The following is a 17,826-nucleotide window of genomic DNA, read 5'->3' on the forward strand; positions in this document are numbered from 1 at the left end:
TTTTTTTTTTTTTTTTTGTAAAACAAAGTATATATAAAGACACAAATTAAAAGTAAATCAAACTGAAGCTAGAAAATGAAAAGCTAAAATCGAGGCTGTACAAATAAATTGTGTTCACTCGATTCTTAGAGTCTAAAGACTGCTCACTGCTGCTCTCTCATTGTGCAAAGTGACTGGTCTTGTCTCCGCCCCCTCCTGTAATAAAGACTGGTCACTTCTCCTCTCTCTCCTTGTGCAGGGTAAGTGGTCTTGTCTCCGCCCCTCCTGTGGTTCTCTGTAGGCAGCCCATAGTGGGTGGGGGCTGCTGGGCCTCTTCCACAGCTTTGCTTAATGCACAGGCTATGTACAGCCCAGTAATGACATCATGATATCACTACTAGTTTTATATTTAATATTTGGGTTAGCAGAGGCTTTTAGTGCACACAAAGTTGTTTTAGATCCTTGGCGGCTGTTGAGAAATATATTTAAAAGTAAACTTTTTCGCCCGAAGTTCAGCTTTAAAAAAATGCATTACCTGAAACGTCCCTTGTAACACAGAGATGTGTGTGTTGCGGTATTTGCTGTTATGGTTTTTATATGAGTAAACACGAGATAGGGACTGGTTGCTCATAATATTTTTCTGCTCATACCGAAGCGTTCTGTACAGTGTGGTTAATGGTAAAAATAACTATATACGGTGAAATAGACTTGTGAATAAAAGGTGTGAACGTGAAGAAACACGTACACTGCGAGTGCTTTTAAGTCCCAATCATATCTCAGCAATCAAAACCCATAATATCACCAGTTGGGCAATCTCTCTTCTGTTGACCCAAGATGTTATTAGTAGCTGGTAGGTTGTTTAACGATCATCACTGAACTTCCACCACCTGCTGGCCGCTACTCAGCACTGCAGCTCAGGTTTCTGCTGTGCACACTGGACCACATCTGCCCTCAATAGCGGACTTTAAAGCAAGGCCACGGCTTCAAGCTGATGCCTGATCAACAGGTTTGTATGTCTGTTTGTCTTTCTCTGTATTCTGTCTGGCTGTTGATGCCCTAGATCCAGAGGCGTCCAGCGGCGGGGTGACACCCGGTGCAGGTACCGGGTGACATCCCGCAGTGATGTAATTGCGTACGCGCGTGACGTCATCGGTACAGCTGTTACCAGCCGGCGGCCATCTTGATGATGGACACTGGCAGAGAGAGGAGGGGACGTCACCCGGTGGGATAAGGTATGCCGCCGCATCCCCCCTCTCTCTCTCGAGCAACTGTCAGACTCTTGGTCCTTGACCGAGTGCCTGACTTTTCAGTCAGTCAGTCATTTTGGTGTCATCCCTTCAATGGTGTCACCCGGGTGCGGCCCTCACCCCCCTTGTGACCCCACTGCCTGGATCATTCCTGTGTGTTGTCTGGACTGCATTTGTACTCAGCTTGTCTGTGCTTATCCTGACCATCACCAGTTAATTATTGCTTTTGTTTTTGTATGGAACCTGGATGCTGTTTGTCTTCACATGACCTAACCATCAGTCTGTTGATTGTACAACTGTTTGTCATTTGCTTTGATTGTCCGTCTGAAGATTTAAGCTGGCCGTTTCAGCCAAGGGGGGCCCCGTCGGCCCCACCTGGCTCAACAAACTTTGAATGAATAATTGAAGGACCTGGGTGGAAAATTGTCAGCTGAACAGCGACAGCATCTAATCTGTGTATGTGAGAAGCAGGGAGGCGGTGGTGGTTGAGGATGCTGTGAGGTGGGTGGTAAATGCCGAGATGGGGAGGGGGGATTTGGGCAGAAGGCAATGTGGTGGAAGGGGCTGGCAGGCACTTTGATCAGGGAGGTGAAGTGGTTGGGAGGTGCTGTCACCAGGTTGGTGGGTGAGAGGTGCTGTTAGGGTGTAGTGAGGTGAGGGTTCAGAGGCACTGAGGCAGGTAAGGGGGTAAGGTGTGTGGGAATGTGAGGGGTTAGGTGGATGGCAGGTGCTTTGACCGGGGAGGGTGAATTTGGGGGCAGGCACTTTAATGGAGGTGGGTACTGTGGCAGTGGGTATTGAGGTGGGGGATGGAGGAGCTGTGGCAAAGCAGCACATGTGTTCAGGGTCCCTGAGATTCAAGCCCTGTGGTGGAGGGGTGTTGAGTTGGGGGGTTGGAGGTGCTGTGGCAAAGCACGGGGGTGAGGAGGATATTGAGGTGGGTACTGTGGTGGTGGTGAAATCACCAAGGCAGGGCAGGGGGGTTTAAGTGGATAAGAGTGAGATGGCACAGTGCTGCCGAAGAGCAAAACAGGATTTCTATATGCCCAACACTATTAAGTTGCTGATGCAGTGACAGCGTGCTACTTTCTGCAAGCTGCCTGAATGGAGGTGTGCTGATAGGGTTGCCACTATGTAAATATCATAGTCGAGACTGCACAGTGGGGGGGCAGTAGACCCTTTATTAATTTTGGTTGCCCCTGTCTGCCTGACATCTTGTGTCCGGGTTTCTGCTGCCATGAAACCCGGACACAGCATTCAAAACCCGAACTGTCCGGGTGAATCCTGGACAGGTGGCAACCCTATGTGCTGACCCGATGGTAGAACGGTCAGAACACTTCTGTTCAGGGAACTTGCAAGCACAATGTCACAGGCTTCAGCAATGAAATAGCACCAGGCACATAGAGCTCCAACCCTGCACTTTAGCAGCCCAGTGAAAGGAGTAGTAGGTGCTCACAGCAGGCACATTGCTGCAGGATGGGCTCTGGACACAACTGGATTGTGGCTGAGGAACACTGGGCCTGGGCTCACCTGCTGTCTTTGTCCCACTAGGGAGATTTACTTCCTGTATTTGTCCTGGTGACGACTGTCCCAAGGGCAGAGAATGAGAGAAAATCCAAAATGTTGCTATTGTGCTACCTTGTGTTGCAGCCAGGAGGTGCGCTGGGGTAGTTTTAAGAAATAATGGCAACACAACACACCAGTGCACCTAGCATGTGATGAATTGTGCTGTGTGAAAACATGTGCTAAATGCATGGGTACCATGCCTTTAGCACAACACTTTGGTGAGAACCCTCCCTTCAAGTAGGGCTGTGATAAGCAGCTCCATGGACACTGTAAACCAGGACTAGGCAACCTCAGGATTCAAGCTCCAAGTTCCATGAGACATTGTAAACAAATAAATCTGCGCTTCTGGAAAAATAAATTAAATAAATTAAATTAATAAAGTAAGAATAAATGTGAATAAATGTGAATATATGTGAATACCTATACCCAAAGCTGCTCTGAAAAAGGTGGAACCTAGTATGATCAAAAGAAACAAAGCGCTAAAGGTAGCTGTATGAGCAAAAGAATAAGCTATAATTGATTCTGGCAAGGTCAGTATGGAAGCTAATATATAAGTATAAAGCAGGACTAGCTTCATAAACAAGTATAAATAAAACCAGTCTAACCAAAATACAAAAAACAATTAGAACCACTAAAATTCATTCCGATGGAATAAATAAACGAACAATGTTTAAAACATCAAAATCAGTGTCCAATGACATGAGACATTGCAAGGCTGACATCCAAAGGCACTCCCAGAGGCTTGGGGCATGATAGGATTTGTAAAGGTATTACAGCTGGAGTGCCAAAGTTGCTTCCCCCTGCCATAGACACTATGGAGCACTATATGCACAGGATCAGCACTATGGACAGCGCACAATATTGTGCTTCTAACCACCCATTTCAAACCCTTACTGACTGTTTTGTAAGACGTCACGTGTTGCAGATTCTGATTAGCTAAAGATGAAATGTAATACATTACAATGATCTACTTCATGTTCCTGTGACAAGTGAAAGACACTGAAATGTAAACATAGGGCAAGCTAAATCTTTCTTAGTGCAGTTTCGTGGGAAGATGTTCCTAGCATACAGAGCACATGCAGGATTTGCACTTGGTCATTTAAATGTTATTCAGTAGGGATGAACCAATACAATACTAGTATTGTTATCAGTGCCGATACCGAGTATTTCGGGGAGTACTTGTGCTCACCCAAATGCTCCGATACCTTCCCCGATACCGGAACTTCCAGTCAGAGGGAGATTTCCGCTGACCAGCAGTGCCATGAGGGAACATGGAGGCGGCTTACCGGCCAATCAGGAAGCCGGGCTGCGGGTAATGACTGGCAGGGAATTGGCCAGGAGGCCAACGCTTTGCGGATTGGCAGGGAAACCGGCTTCCCAGTCAATCAGCATCGAGCCAGCCAAACAGGATGGAGCCAACTTCCCGGCCAGCCAGGAAGCTGGGCCACGGGTAATGACCAACCTCCCGGCTTCCTCATTGGCTGGGAAACTGGCTCCAAGGCATGGAGCCGGCCAAACGGCATGGAGCCGGCTTCCCAGGCAATCAAGAAGCCAGGTAGTGGGTAATGACACGCTGACCAGTTTACTGATTTCCCTGGAAGCCTGCTCCATGCTACTGGAGGTACCGGTATTGGCGAGTACCAAAATACAAATATCTGTACTCATATTTGGTACCGAAAAAGCGGTATTGGTGCATCCCTATTATTAAGAATTACTCTGTATTGTGCATGCACAGTTTGTATGTATGTTTTATGTATTAATGTTTAGTCAGCTGCACCCCTGTTCTCTCACAGTGATAAGTATCCTTCCTTTTCATTGCCTCTAATCCTCATTAAAACTCCCTTATTTACCCGCTCCGATTGCACTGTGGAATTTATTCACCATATGTGCAACACAACTGGCGCCCAATATGGGGCTGGGTGAACATATCACATACGTGAAACCTGCACAGGAAAAACAGCACTCTGTGAGTGAAAGAAAGCTGGTGGAATTCCTGTGATTGCGTTTAGTAAGGAGACAACCTGCCTGCAGGGGGGGGACACAGAAACGAGGGCTAAAGCAGACTCAAGGTGTTCGTGGAGGATGTACAGTATAAACCTTTCGGTGCCAGAAGCTTTGCATGTGAAAATTAATATGGACAGATTACAAGATGAAATAGGACAATCTCTAACTCGGACAGCCAGTGAACTGATTGAAGCCTGCCAGATCATTAAAACAAGAGAAAATGGCAAAAGGCAAAACCCACGGCCCATACACTAGAGATTGACAGTGAAAAGCCGGTGCTCGAAAACTCATTCTGTTTGCCTGAAGAAGGAACCGCTGTTGTTCCGAAACGTCGCTATATGATGTGATAGCAATCGAGTCAATAAACCATTTTTGACTTGAAATTCTATTGGAGTGCGAGTGACTTTATACATACACTTATCTTGGATTGCAGAGCCATCTGCAGTCACTTTGGCACCCATGCGACTCTAAGGGTATTATTCGGTCAGGAGTGCGATGGGTACACTGGATTTTGGACAATCGAAAGCGCCAATTCCTCGAGATCTCCAACTGCCTGACTTCCAGTTTAGATAGAACTAAGAGGTTTGGGCGAGAAGGCTCTACTGCACGTGCACCACCCACGCCATTTCCCTATACACAAAGTATTAAAATGAACTAGGGTCAGACTAATCCAGCACTTTATTCATCTGAGTTGCCCCACTCAAGCGGCAGACATATTGAGTGGGGCAACTGAGATTAATAACGTGCTGGATTAGTCTGACCCTAGTTCATTTTAATACTTTATTGCTGTGTAGTATGTGTATAGGGAAATGGCGCAGGTGGCGCACGTGCAGTACAGCCTTCTCGGCCAAACCTCTTAGTTCTAACTAAACCGAAAGTCAGGCAGCTGGAGTTCTCGAGTTGGAACTTTCGACAGAACACTGATTATGCAATTTTTACAGAAAACAACAACATTTATATCTGTGTTAGGGAAGATAAAACGATGCTAAAACAGATAGTGACAAAGATTTCCAAACTGAAAAACCACAGTTGGAATATTTATAGCAACAGCACAACATTCTAAGCAACAGCTAAGATGATAGAGAAGCAGATTAAAGAACACAATGCCAAAAATTCTGTCGACTACCGCTGCACCCACCTTATCTTAATGGAAAAGTGGTTAGGAGTGCAATGGTCACATGGATTGCTATCTATCTGAGAAGTATGTGACAGGCTCACACCTCTACTTCCCCACCCACCTTTCAGCCACCTGTTTGAGCAAGATTGAGCATCAGCAGTTGTCTGGCAACAGTCCCATCTCTGGCTTCCATTGGCTGGCAGAGGGGCAGCCCGGGTGACATCCTCACTAGTCGGTAGCAGTTTGGCTCTGTTTGCCTAGCTTTCTATACTGATTGGCCTGATGGCCACACACACCCCCGGCTCTCATCAGCTCTTATTTGGCCATGGAACAATGGTGCCCTATTTAAATATCACAAGCCCAGGGCCCTCTCTGGAAGACAAGGGGAAGTTAAGTATATATTTCATGAAATAAGGGGATCTTGCCTTTGAGTGCAAGGTCCACTTTATGCTTCATAGCAATCCTACATTAATCTCAAATATCTAATATTTTGCACAGAGGTGATTATTCATGGCCAGTTATTATAAGTTTAGGTTTACAGCTTCAGAGAGGAAATTAAACGTTTGAAGAAGAGGTGATAAAACATGGTCAAACGTGGCTGGTGATAAGTTTTAGCTTATATAGATATTTACTGATTAAGACTCAGGATCATTATCAGAATAAATTACACAGATTGTACATAAGGTGCCTTGTCTCTCACTAACTGAAAAGAGTCATAGGGATCATAGAGGTCATAAGGAGTGGGGCAGTCACTCCACTGACTCATTCAGCTATGCATGTAGTCTGAACATCAGCTATCCAGATTTACCTACAACAGGCTTTTTATTTTGGCAAAGCGGTCGCTTTCCAAATCAGAGCAAACTGATAAGGTCTCTTTAAAGCTGGCCATACACCTATAGATTATCTGCAGATTTTCTATGGTCTGATGGAAAAAGTGTAACAGATTTCCCCATCTACGCTAAGCTGTGTGGATGGAGGAATCTTCCACTGGGCCAAGCTTCAGTATCTTGCTATTCGGCCCCGCTGGCTGTCAAAATGCCTGAACAATCTGATTGGATGCAGGCATTGCTCAGGTATTTTGAGAGCCAGCGGGGCCGACTAGCAACATACTGAAGCTTGGCCCAGTGGAAGATTCCTCCATCCACACAGTTTAGCGTAGATGGAGGAATCTGTTGCACTTTTTCCATCGGACTATAGAAAATCTGCAGATAATCTATAGGTGTATGGCCAGCTTTAAGCCCACCTCCCTTCCCTATTATACCTTTCCCATGATCCTTCACTGCTCTGTGCCTCTGCACCTGGGTGTACACACGTTTGTACCAACAAGTTTCCTTCGAGACTCGCCCAGTACCTCTTCTATGAGTGAATTCAGTTGATCCACCACAGCAGTCTAAGCCCACCACTGACCAATCTTGTTGGCACCCTTCCTTGTGCCTGTGGAGTTTTCAGCACCCTGTTAGATACCAACCGATGGACCCAATAGTAGGCATCCACCTTTCCACTCTGCTGTCCACAAGTTAAAGTGGTGTAGGTCAAGAATAAGCTTTATTTGTGTTCAATGAGATGCGCCAATGAGTTTCAGGGGTTAAAGGGAATTGCCTTCATAAGAGCTAAAAAAAACATACATTAAAATATATAATCAATTCTAGTTTGTGAGAAGGATGTAAATAAAGTATTAAATGTATTTTTATGAATATTACTAAACAATACTGTATATAACAGAGTTTGCCACATAAGGGGATATTCACAAAGCAGTGAATCCGACAAGAAATAAAAAAAACTCAGGACCAGGCATGTCAACCAGACCATAGATTCATGAGTTTCAGCATTTGTTTTTTAATCTACTGAGTCAAGTAGCAAGAGGGAGATGGACGGTAAAGTTTAGAGGGGGAATGTCAATTGTGTTTCAGGTTTTATAACCGTGCACTCAGCATCTACTCCGATAGCACTTCATTGTAGAAACATACTGCACACAAAATACAACTTTTGATGTGTTTCTGCTTGAACGGCCTTAGTGATGAGCTGAGACAAAGAATGTTTAAGCAGAAACGTGTCAGCAATTGTATTTTTTTGCAGGAAGTTCCTACAATAATGTGCTATCAGAGGAAATGTTCAGTGCCAGTAATTGTATTTGCTCATGCTATTTAGTCCAGACAGGAGGGACGTTCGACATGCTCCACCAAAGCAGTGTGGGGCTTATTGAGAATTTGAGCTGTGTATGTCTAGTCATTGCATGGGTTTTAATCCCATTAATTCCAAAGGTGTTCAGTAGGGTTGAAGTCAGGGATCTGTGCAGGTCACAGCACTTTTTCCATCGGACTATAGAAAATCTGCAGATAATCTATAGGTGTATGGCCAGCTTTAAGCCCACCTCCCTTCCCTATTATACCTTTCCCATGATCCTTCACTGCTCTGTGCCTCTGCACCTGGGTGTACACACGTTTGTACCAACAAGTTTCCTTCGAGACTCGCCCAGTACCTCTTCTATGAGTGAATTCAGTTGATCCACCACAGCAGTCTAAGCCCACCACTGACCAATCTTGTTGGCACCCTTCCTTGTGCCTGTGGAGTTTTCAGCACCCTGTTAGATACCAACCGATGGACCCAATAGTAGGCATCCACCTTTCCACTCTGCTGTCCACAAGTTAAAGTGGTGTAGGTCAAGAATAAGCTTTATTTGTGTTCAATGAGATGCGCCAATGAGTTTCAGGGGTTAAAGGGAATTGCCTTCATAAGAGCTAAAAAAAACATACATTAAAATATATAATCAATTCTAGTTTGTGAGAAGGATGTAAATAAAGTATTAAATGTATTTTTATGAATATTACTAAACAATACTGTATATAACAGAGTTTGCCACATAAGGGGATATTCACAAAGCAGTGAATCCGACAAGAAATAAAAAAAACTCAGGACCAGGCATGTCAACCAGACCATAGATTCATGAGTTTCAGCATTTGTTTTTTAATCTACTGAGTCAAGTAGCAAGAGGGAGATGGACGGTAAAGTTTAGAGGGGGAATGTCAATTGTGTTTCAGGTTTTATAACCGTGCACTCAGCATCTACTCCGATAGCACTTCATTGTAGAAACATACTGCACACAAAATACAACTTTTGATGTGTTTCTGCTTGAACGGCCTTAGTGATGAGCTGAGACAAAGAATGTTTAAGCAGAAACGTGTCAGCAATTGTATTTTTTTGCAGGAAGTTCCTACAATAATGTGCTATCAGAGGAAATGTTCAGTGCCAGTAATTGTATTTGCTCATGCTATTTAGTCCAGACAGGAGGGACGTTCGACATGCTCCACCAAAGCAGTGTGGGGCTTATTGAGAATTTGAGCTGTGTATGTCTAGTCATTGCATGGGTTTTAATCCCATTAATTCCAAAGGTGTTCAGTAGGGTTGAAGTCAGGGATCTGTGCAGGTCACTTGAGTTTCTCCCCACCAAACTCATCAAACCAAGTCTGTATGGAGCTGGCTTTGTTCACAGGGGCACAGTCGCGATGGAACAGAAAAGGGCCTTATACAAACTGTTGCCAGAAGGTTGGAAGCATACAATTATCTAACATGCCTTTGAGCTTGTGTTGATGGTACATGATGGGTTCACCCACATACTGGGCTGGGAGAGGAAAAGACCAGGGTCATCCCTCTAATGGTGTTGCCTCAGGCGGCATCTCATTGGGTCACATGGGGAAAGAGTTCTTAACAACCTGTGATCCTGTGGCCTGTGTCACACCCAGCTCACTGACATCACTGGTTGCCCGAAGCTGAGTGGGATGCTCTGACTGGTGTCCCGCCCAGCTCACTGAGGTCACTGGTTGTCAGGAGCTGGGCGGGATGCCTGGACAGACGAACAGAGCCGGACCCAGAGGTAGCAGCATCCACAACATCACCCCCACACACACCGTAATGTTCATCATCAGCATTTCCCCCACACCAGTAATGTTTATAACCAGTCCCCCTTCCCCCTCAAACCCCCCTTCCCAACCTCAGGCGGTGAATACTGTAGGGACACCCCTGGAGAAGACCATAGTGCTGACTGCACCATGTTGTAAGGTAAGTATTTGTCTCTTTTAAAACCCCTAACTAAGCAAGCATGATCTTATGTATATACAGGGGGTGGGGCTATCAATATTTTTGGTTCACACCCAGAGTATGACTTTATTGCATACCTCCCCTTTGAACAGTAAGTCTAAACTGTCTTCAAGGCTTACGGCCACTGAAGAATCTTCACCATCCCATCCACTGTTGGAAGCCTAATCCCCTACTACACATTGTGGTTCTATCCGCCTGCCCCTACATCCCTACCATGTCCTGTAATCACATAAGGGTCAGCCGAAGTAACCATTGAACACAGCAAGGGGGGACACACAGGAGGTGCCAGTAGTCTTGGTTTCTTTAGTGTTGTTCAGTGTTATGGCCACTAGAACATTTTTTCGTTGTAGGGACATTTGGTATTAGAAGTTTATTTTTTGTGACAGATTATTTTAAAGCTGAAAGGGAATCCAAGGGGCAGGTAATGAAGGAACACCTCTCCAGCGGGAGCACAGCCAGCAATAAAAACCTAGCAGAGACTCTAACTTTTTACCCAATTTATTTAACAAAATGAAAACCAAAGTTTGGAGTTGAGATATAAGTTTTTGGCACCTAAAGCAATCTATGTTCATGTGATATGAACTTATCTTCTTCAGCAGTTGGCAGTATCTTAAAACATAATCAGAACTTGGTTCTTTATCTAGACATGTCCTTGACTGATGATACTGCTTTACTGATATGATCAAGAACAGTCAACTCCTGGGTATAAAGGGTTTGATGAAAAATAATATTGGCACCAACAACCAAATGATATATCTTCTGTATCTGTTTAAAGACTTCCACTTCACGGCATTCGGGATTGCCGGTTGGCATGGGAGGACGGAGAAAGAGTCACATATTCCTCAGTCCCAAGTGTGCTATGTGTTTCCCTTTGCTGTTGCTGCATGGGCAAAGCACAGGTTTACTATATCCCTACACCACCTCTTAGCCTCATCTACTTCCTAATCCTAAACCACAAGGTGATAAAAAAAATTGTCACCAATGCATTTATTACATAAAATGTATATTACATAAAATTTATATTAGCCCAGCGATACTGGAAATTATATTATTGAACTGCCGCATGCACTTTCCAAACTCTTTCTGAAATTCAGGCGTGATGAACAAGTAAAACACTGGGCTGATGCTGCTGAACACACAAGCACTGACAATTCTCAGTGCACGAAGGACCCCGTCATTAAGCTGGCCTCTTTCCATGCTCATTGCATCAGCAATGTGGTGTATGGTCCAGCAAGCATAGAAAAATGTTGTAAAGAGGTAGATGACCTTGTAAGGTTTGGTGGAGCTTCCTCTTTGGACCCTCTTTATCTTGATGAGGATTTTGAAGTGACAAATTGTAGTGACGGCAGCAGGAAGCAGAAAGCTCACAAGGATTCTAAAGAAGAAAATCCCCCATTTGACTTGGCCTCCTGCATTTTCCCACTTACCCGAGAGGGAATAGTCATTGTAGCAGACTGTGATGTTGTCCTTCAGTTTAGCTACACGAACTAGAAGGTATGGAGAGCTACAGAGGAAGGCCAGACCCCACAAGCCAAAACAAACAGCAGAAATGTGGTAAAGTCTGACACGTCTTATGTACCAATGAGGATAGTAGACCAGCAAATAACGATTAAGACTGATGGAAGTGATAAGGAAAACTGATGCATAAAGGCAAACTGATAGCAAAAAGTAAAGAGCTTTACACAGGAACATTCCGAAGAGCCAGTGAGGTTCCATGAGGACATAAACTGATAAGAAAGGCAGCAGGAGAATAAAAAACAGGTTACTGATGATCAGGTGAAAAAGCCAAGCAGTGTTTATGTTTTGCTTCATCCGGAATGTTGTGACCCATAAATAAAGAGCGTTCACCAGCAATCCAATGATAAAGTAGATGAGTAAGAAGGAGGCGAATATTAATTTTGGTGTCGTGATCAATGAAGATGAAGGTCCAGCGGATACTTTGAAATGAAGGCTCATTCTGGTTGTATTAATCATGGTACACCTTTTTAAAAAAAAAAAGACAAATTATGTGAAATCTGTTCCTTCCAGGAGCCAAAGATGTGCGTACTGATGGTGTAAAAATCCGACCACATTTTAGGTCGCTTTGCCAACCATCTCGTTCTGTCGTCATTACTGTTAACACACACATGGGTTACACATGGGTTACACAGAGAATGAATGGAGCATCCGAGTGCATGCGATGGACATGCGTTTGGCCTGACCATTGCATTCCTATGATGTCACTGTAGGAAAATCAGCCCCTTTGAGTCACTAACACAGAACAAGTATACTGAAAACGACATCTGACTTTTTGCTTAGTTTTTTTTATATGCATGCTTGCATCGGGCCAACAGCTCAGAAAATCCCTAAGCAATGGCCGACCTGTTGAAAAGGCTTAATTACATTTCAGAAAGCTGCCTTGAAATTTCCCTATGTGCATGAAGCAAAGGGTACCTGTTACGCGCGTTTCAAGCTTCTGGGGAACCTGTACGGAGAATCTTCTACCACCAACCAACTCTTGCTTGACTGCCGTACATACCAAGTGGCTAGACAAATCATAAAACAGAGAACTTCCCCTTTTACATTTCCATACAGGAAATACAAAACCTTTTTCTGACGTTTTTCACCAATAATCTATTTCTGTGTGTTTTCTAATTATTTTTTTATTTTTTACACCCCCCCACTCTTCAACACCATCACCACCTCTTCACTTAAAAGAAACCAATGCTTAAACTAAACCTGTGGCCAGGACGGAAACCACTCACTGTTCCGAACTGTTCTGTTTGTTTGTTTGACAGAGAGCTGGTTTCTCACAATGGACAGTGCCTTCTAAACAGACCAAACTGTTTTTTTTTACAATGGTTTGACTGTCCTGTATTGTTTCCCCATTGTTCGTATCACAATGGGGAAGCCTTGTGTAAACAATCACACCGAGATTGGTCAAGACTTAATCAACCATTGACTACTGATGGCAATTCATGATACCACGCTACCACCTAGAGGTGGGAAAGTGAAATACATCATATTTTGCTCTCATACAAGTTTTGGAGGGGAAACACCCACAAGTGGGAGGATATTTTCTCTGAATAAAAGCCAGCAGCCCAAAGGAACAGCAGGACTTCAAGACCAGGACTTCACAAAAGGGGGACTTTACGAGAGGGCTTCAAGACCAGGACATAACTCTGACCAAGGGAGGACTGAACTCTAATACAAAGGACTTAGCAGAGACTGCAACGAGAAGCCATTTTCCTGCGAACGCCTAAGTGCCAAGAAGTCCTGCTCATTACGGAATTTATGGAATCTGCAGCTTACAGCTAACTACTATTCTAGTGTTTCCTCTCTTACAAAGCATTACATGTACTAGAATAGTGTACATACTAGATAGTGTAGTGGGTGCATGTGATTGTTTGTAGCAGCCTGTATGTATGTCTTGTTTATGTCTGTTTTTTCCTCTAACTAAGTTTGTACACGCAGCATTTTCCCCAAGTAAAGTACTTTAAATGCTACTGGGTCAGTTTCCTTGAGCTTTACTGCAAGAACAGACAACAAAATCGAAATTAAAGTTTTGCCAAGCTTCACATCTGGGCTCATCCTTGGGATAAGCTTTACATCTCTGGGATTTGTAGTCCAGAGCATAACAGGGATGAGTGAAAAAGCTGGCTAATTTAAATTCAAAGATTCCCATGTAAAAACAAATACAGTATGAAAAACTACACATGTATACATTTATTTATTATTTTATTATTACAAATGTATTATTTATTTAAATTTTTTTTTAGAATTTTCTCAGACCACTGGAATAAAATAACAAAATAAAAATTAGGATGCTGAAATAGTAAATGAACGCATAATCTTTTTGAACTCTTTGGTAAGATTGTCCACAATGAGCAAGTAACATATCTGGCTAAGGCAGCTGAAGCCACACGTGCTGACAATTTTCAGCGTGAGAAGAATTTCATCCTTAAATCTGCCTCTTTCCAGACTCATCCCATAGGCTATATGGTACAGGGCACAACAGATGAAGAAAGTTGCCGTAGCCAGGAAGATGACCTTGTAAGGTTTGGTGGAGCTTCTCCTTTGGCCCTTCTTTATCTTGATGAGGATTTTGAAGTGACAGATCGTGATGACGGCAGCCGGAAGCAGAAAGCTCACAAAAATTCTAAAGAAGAACATCCCCCATTTGACTTGGTCTTCTGCATCTTCCCACTGACCCGAGAGGGAATAGTCATTGTAGCAGACGGTGATGTTGTCTGTCTGTTCAGTGACACGAAATAGAAGATACGGAAAGCTACAGAGGAAGGCCAGACCCCACAAGCCATAACAAACAGCAGAAACGTTGTGAAGTCTTATGTGTCCTATGTACCAGTGCGGGTAGTAGACCAGTAAATAACGATTAAGACTGACTGCGGTCATCAGGAAAACCGAAGCAAAAAGGCAAATGGACATCATGCAGTGAAAGACTTTACACAAGAACATTCCGAAGATCCAATGAGGTGCCATCAGGACATAGACCGCCAAGAAAGGCTGCAGAAGAAGAAACACCAGATTGGTAAAAACGAGGTGAGAAAGCCAAACATTGTTTATGCCCCGTTTCATCCTGAATTTCAGGACCCATAAATAAAGAGCGTTCACCGCCAATCCAAAGAGAAAGTTGATGAGCAAGAGAAGGGCGCCTGTTAATTTTGAAGCTGTGATCTCGAAGGGCGAGGGTCCCGTTGATGTGTTGACGATACTGTTCAGACTGGATGTGTTAACCATGGTACACTGTACAAAATAAAAAAACAGAATATCGAAGTATTACAAATATTCCATATACACTATATTGCCAAAAGTATTTGGACACCCCTCCAAATCATTGGATTTAGGTGTTCCGTGACATTTCCTTGCTACTAAATATTCCATGGTCACCTGTTAGTGGTATTATAACAAAGTGGAAGCAACTGGGAACAACAGCAATTCAGCCACAAAGTGGTAGGCCAAACCCAGACACGTCCATTGGATTGCCAGAGAAGCGTGATTCGTCACTTCAGAAAACACTTCTCTAGAGTCCAGTGGCAGCGTGCTTTACACCACGGCATCCCACGCTTTGCATTGCACTTGGTGATGTAAGGCTTGGATGCAGCTGCTCGGCCATGAAAACCCATTCCATGAATCTCTCTACGCACTGTTGTTGTGTCAATCTGAAGGCCACACGAAGTTTGGAGGTCTGTAGCTATTGACTCTGCAGACAGTCGGCGACTTCTGCGCACTGTGCGCTTCAGCATGCGCTGACCCCGCTCTGCCATTTTACGTGGCCTACCACTTCCTGGCTGAGTGCTGTTGTTCCCAGTTGCTTCCACTTTGTTATAATACCACTAACAGGTGACCGTGGAATATTTAGTAGCCAGGAAATGTCACGGAACACCTGAATCTAATGATTTGGAGGGGTGTCCCAATACTTCTGGCAATATAGTGTACATGTGATTTTAACCCTTCAAAAGAAGTTTTATCTACACTTTTTAAAAGCACTGCTCTGCCTAAAACATAAGACTTTGTAAATAAGTATATCCACAGTTATGGGAAAAACACCAGCACTGCTATCATTTGTTAAATTATTGCACAGAAACGTACCTCGAAAAGAGGATTCAACTGAAGCAAAGTCTGCCGGTGTCCGATCCCCGGTTCATTGTGTGCACGTTCCACCTGCCTGATCTTATGTTCCCCTTGCACCGTGATGAGTCTGCCGCAGCCTCCCAGTTCCCTCTGTCTCATGCTGCTGCCTCCCAGTTCCCTCTGTCTCATGCTGCAGCCTCCCAGTTCCCTCTGTCTCATGCTGCAGCCTCCCAGTTCCCTCTCTCTCATGCTGCAGCCTCCCAGTTCCCTCTCTCTCACGGTGCTGCTGTCGGCTCTCTCCCCTCCTGCTCTTGCTGCTGGGATGGGGACGAAACGGAGTCCCAGTAGGGAGATGTGAAGGGTGAAGTGCTGGCAGGGGGGGCGCTCTTACCCTGCAGATGTGCATTTCTCCGTGCCACCCCCCACTCTGCGTGCAATCCCTGCTAACCCCTTTTGTACACTAAGCCCTGGTTCACACCTAGGCGGCACCGTTTTTGTGCGTTTATACTAGGGATGCACCGATACCGGTATTTTGGTACCGAGTACCAGTACCGATAATTTATTTCTGTACTCGCCGATACCAATTACCGAATAACGGAAGTCCCATTCAGGAAGCCAGGTGGCGTGTAATGACTCGCCACCTGGCTTCCTGATTAACAAGAAAGTCCCCTCTTACCTTAGTATGTGCAGCCTGTCACCCCCGTGGCCTCTCCAGCCAGAACGCGGCCTTCCTCCTGTACCCAGGCGGAGCCGTCTGGTCGACAAAAAAATTGGGAGAAATGTCCTCTAATGCAGCGCTGCCCCTGAGGTGAGGGTAAACAAATGTCGGTTGCGGTACTAGGTGTGCGGCTCCTAAAATTGCGGACCGGGGTGTCCAACGTTTTACTGATAGAGAAGACAAGAAATACAGAAGCGCACTACCAAGTGGTGACTGAGCAAGAAAAAATAATAAGGGAATAATGGAATGAGGCTTAGCAGGGTGTGGGTACTAGCGCGTTGTCAGCGACGAAGTGTGGATGAATTGGGAGTCCAGGGTTGCTGGTGGTGGTGGGCAGGGTAATGTGGCAATAGTTGGTGCTGGGAAGAATACGATGTCAAAGGGGATCTGGGTCAGACGTTTAGTGTGGCAGGGATCTGAGGGGGGGCCGGCTCGGGTTTGGGAGAAGGACTGGCTGTCTGAAACGTGCTGGCTGCTAACGGATGTGTGCCTGAGAACTGTGTGTGTGTGTGTGTGGGGGACAACCCTGGACTCCCAATTCATCCACACTTCGTCGCTGACAACGCGCTAGTACCCACACCCTGGTAAGTCTCATTCCATTATTCCCTTATTATTTTTTCTTGCTCAGTCACCACTTGGTAGTGCGCTTCTGTATTTCTTGTCTTCTCTATCAGGAGCCGTCTGATCGGCCAATCAGGAAGCCGGGCGCCATGTAATGACGCAACACCCTGCTTTCTGATTGGCCCGGGAGGCCGGCTCCATGCTCCCTCATCATGTGATGACGAGGGAGCATGAAACCAGCTTCCCGGCCAATCAGAATGCCGGGCGCTGCATCATTACACGCTGCCTGGCTTCCTGATTGGCCGGGAAGTCGGCTCATCACAAGTGACAAAAGAGCATGGAGCCACTTCCCGTGTAATAGTAGAAAGGCATCATGGCACACTCACAAACTAGCATGTAAAACAACTTGTCTCACCACGAAGGACAATGACAGAGGTTTGGATACACGTCTTCTGCAAAGGATGTGTAAGCCGCACTGCCGCGCCAAGGCACCTCTTATAGTGCGGTCCTAACTCTAAACTATGAGAGTCTCCATCTTGGAGCACATGGGGGCAGAAGATATCAAATTGGGTGCAGGCCTGTCAGGAGGACGCCCCACCTCCTTAAAGGTACAGAAACACACAAGAAACCCTCAGCTGCCAATGGGATGTGCGGGATCCCTTGTGTGTTTCTGTACCTTTAAGGAGGCGGGGCGTCCTCCTGACAGGCCTGCACCCAATTTGATATCTTCTGCCCCCATGTGCTCCAAGATGGAGACTCTCATAGTTTAGAGTTAGGACCGCACTATAAGAGGTGCCTTGGCGCGGCAGTGCGGCTTACACATCCTCTGCAGAAGACGTGTATCCAAACCTCTGTCATTATCCTTAGTGGTGAGACAAGTTGTTTTACATGCTGGTTTGTGAGTGTGCCATGATGCCTTTCTACTGTTCTACTGTTTAAAGCCCATTTCGTGTGCACCTTACTGTATA

The 17,826-nt window shown here is 45.0% G+C and overlaps 2 protein-coding genes across 2 annotated transcripts; both read right to left on the reverse strand.

Annotated features, from left to right (window-relative positions):
* Window positions 1-11,025: 11,025 nt before the first annotated feature.
* LOC108798775 (probable G-protein coupled receptor 33) lies at window positions 11,026-11,982 on the reverse strand. The gene has a single exon (XM_018570556.1). It carries the CDS (start codon window positions 11,980-11,982, stop codon window positions 11,026-11,028), a length of 957 nt encoding a protein of 318 aa, XP_018426058.1.
* A 1,824-nt stretch (window positions 11,983-13,806) lies between these two features.
* Window positions 13,807-15,828, reverse strand: LOC108798776 (probable G-protein coupled receptor 33). The gene is made up of 2 exons (XM_018570557.1): window positions 15,598-15,828; window positions 13,807-14,751 (listed from the first exon to the last, which is right to left on the reverse strand). The coding sequence occupies exons 1-2, from the start codon at window positions 15,826-15,828 to the stop codon at window positions 13,807-13,809; spliced, it is 1,176 nt and encodes a 391-aa protein (XP_018426059.1).
* Between the last annotated feature and the right edge of the window lie 1,998 nt (window positions 15,829-17,826).

This window comes from Nanorana parkeri, unplaced genomic scaffold (assembly GCF_000935625.1).
Source record: "Nanorana parkeri isolate BGI_ZX_2015 unplaced genomic scaffold, ASM93562v1 scaffold1554, whole genome shotgun sequence".
NCBI classification, from domain to species: Eukaryota; Metazoa; Chordata; class Amphibia; order Anura; family Dicroglossidae; genus Nanorana; species Nanorana parkeri.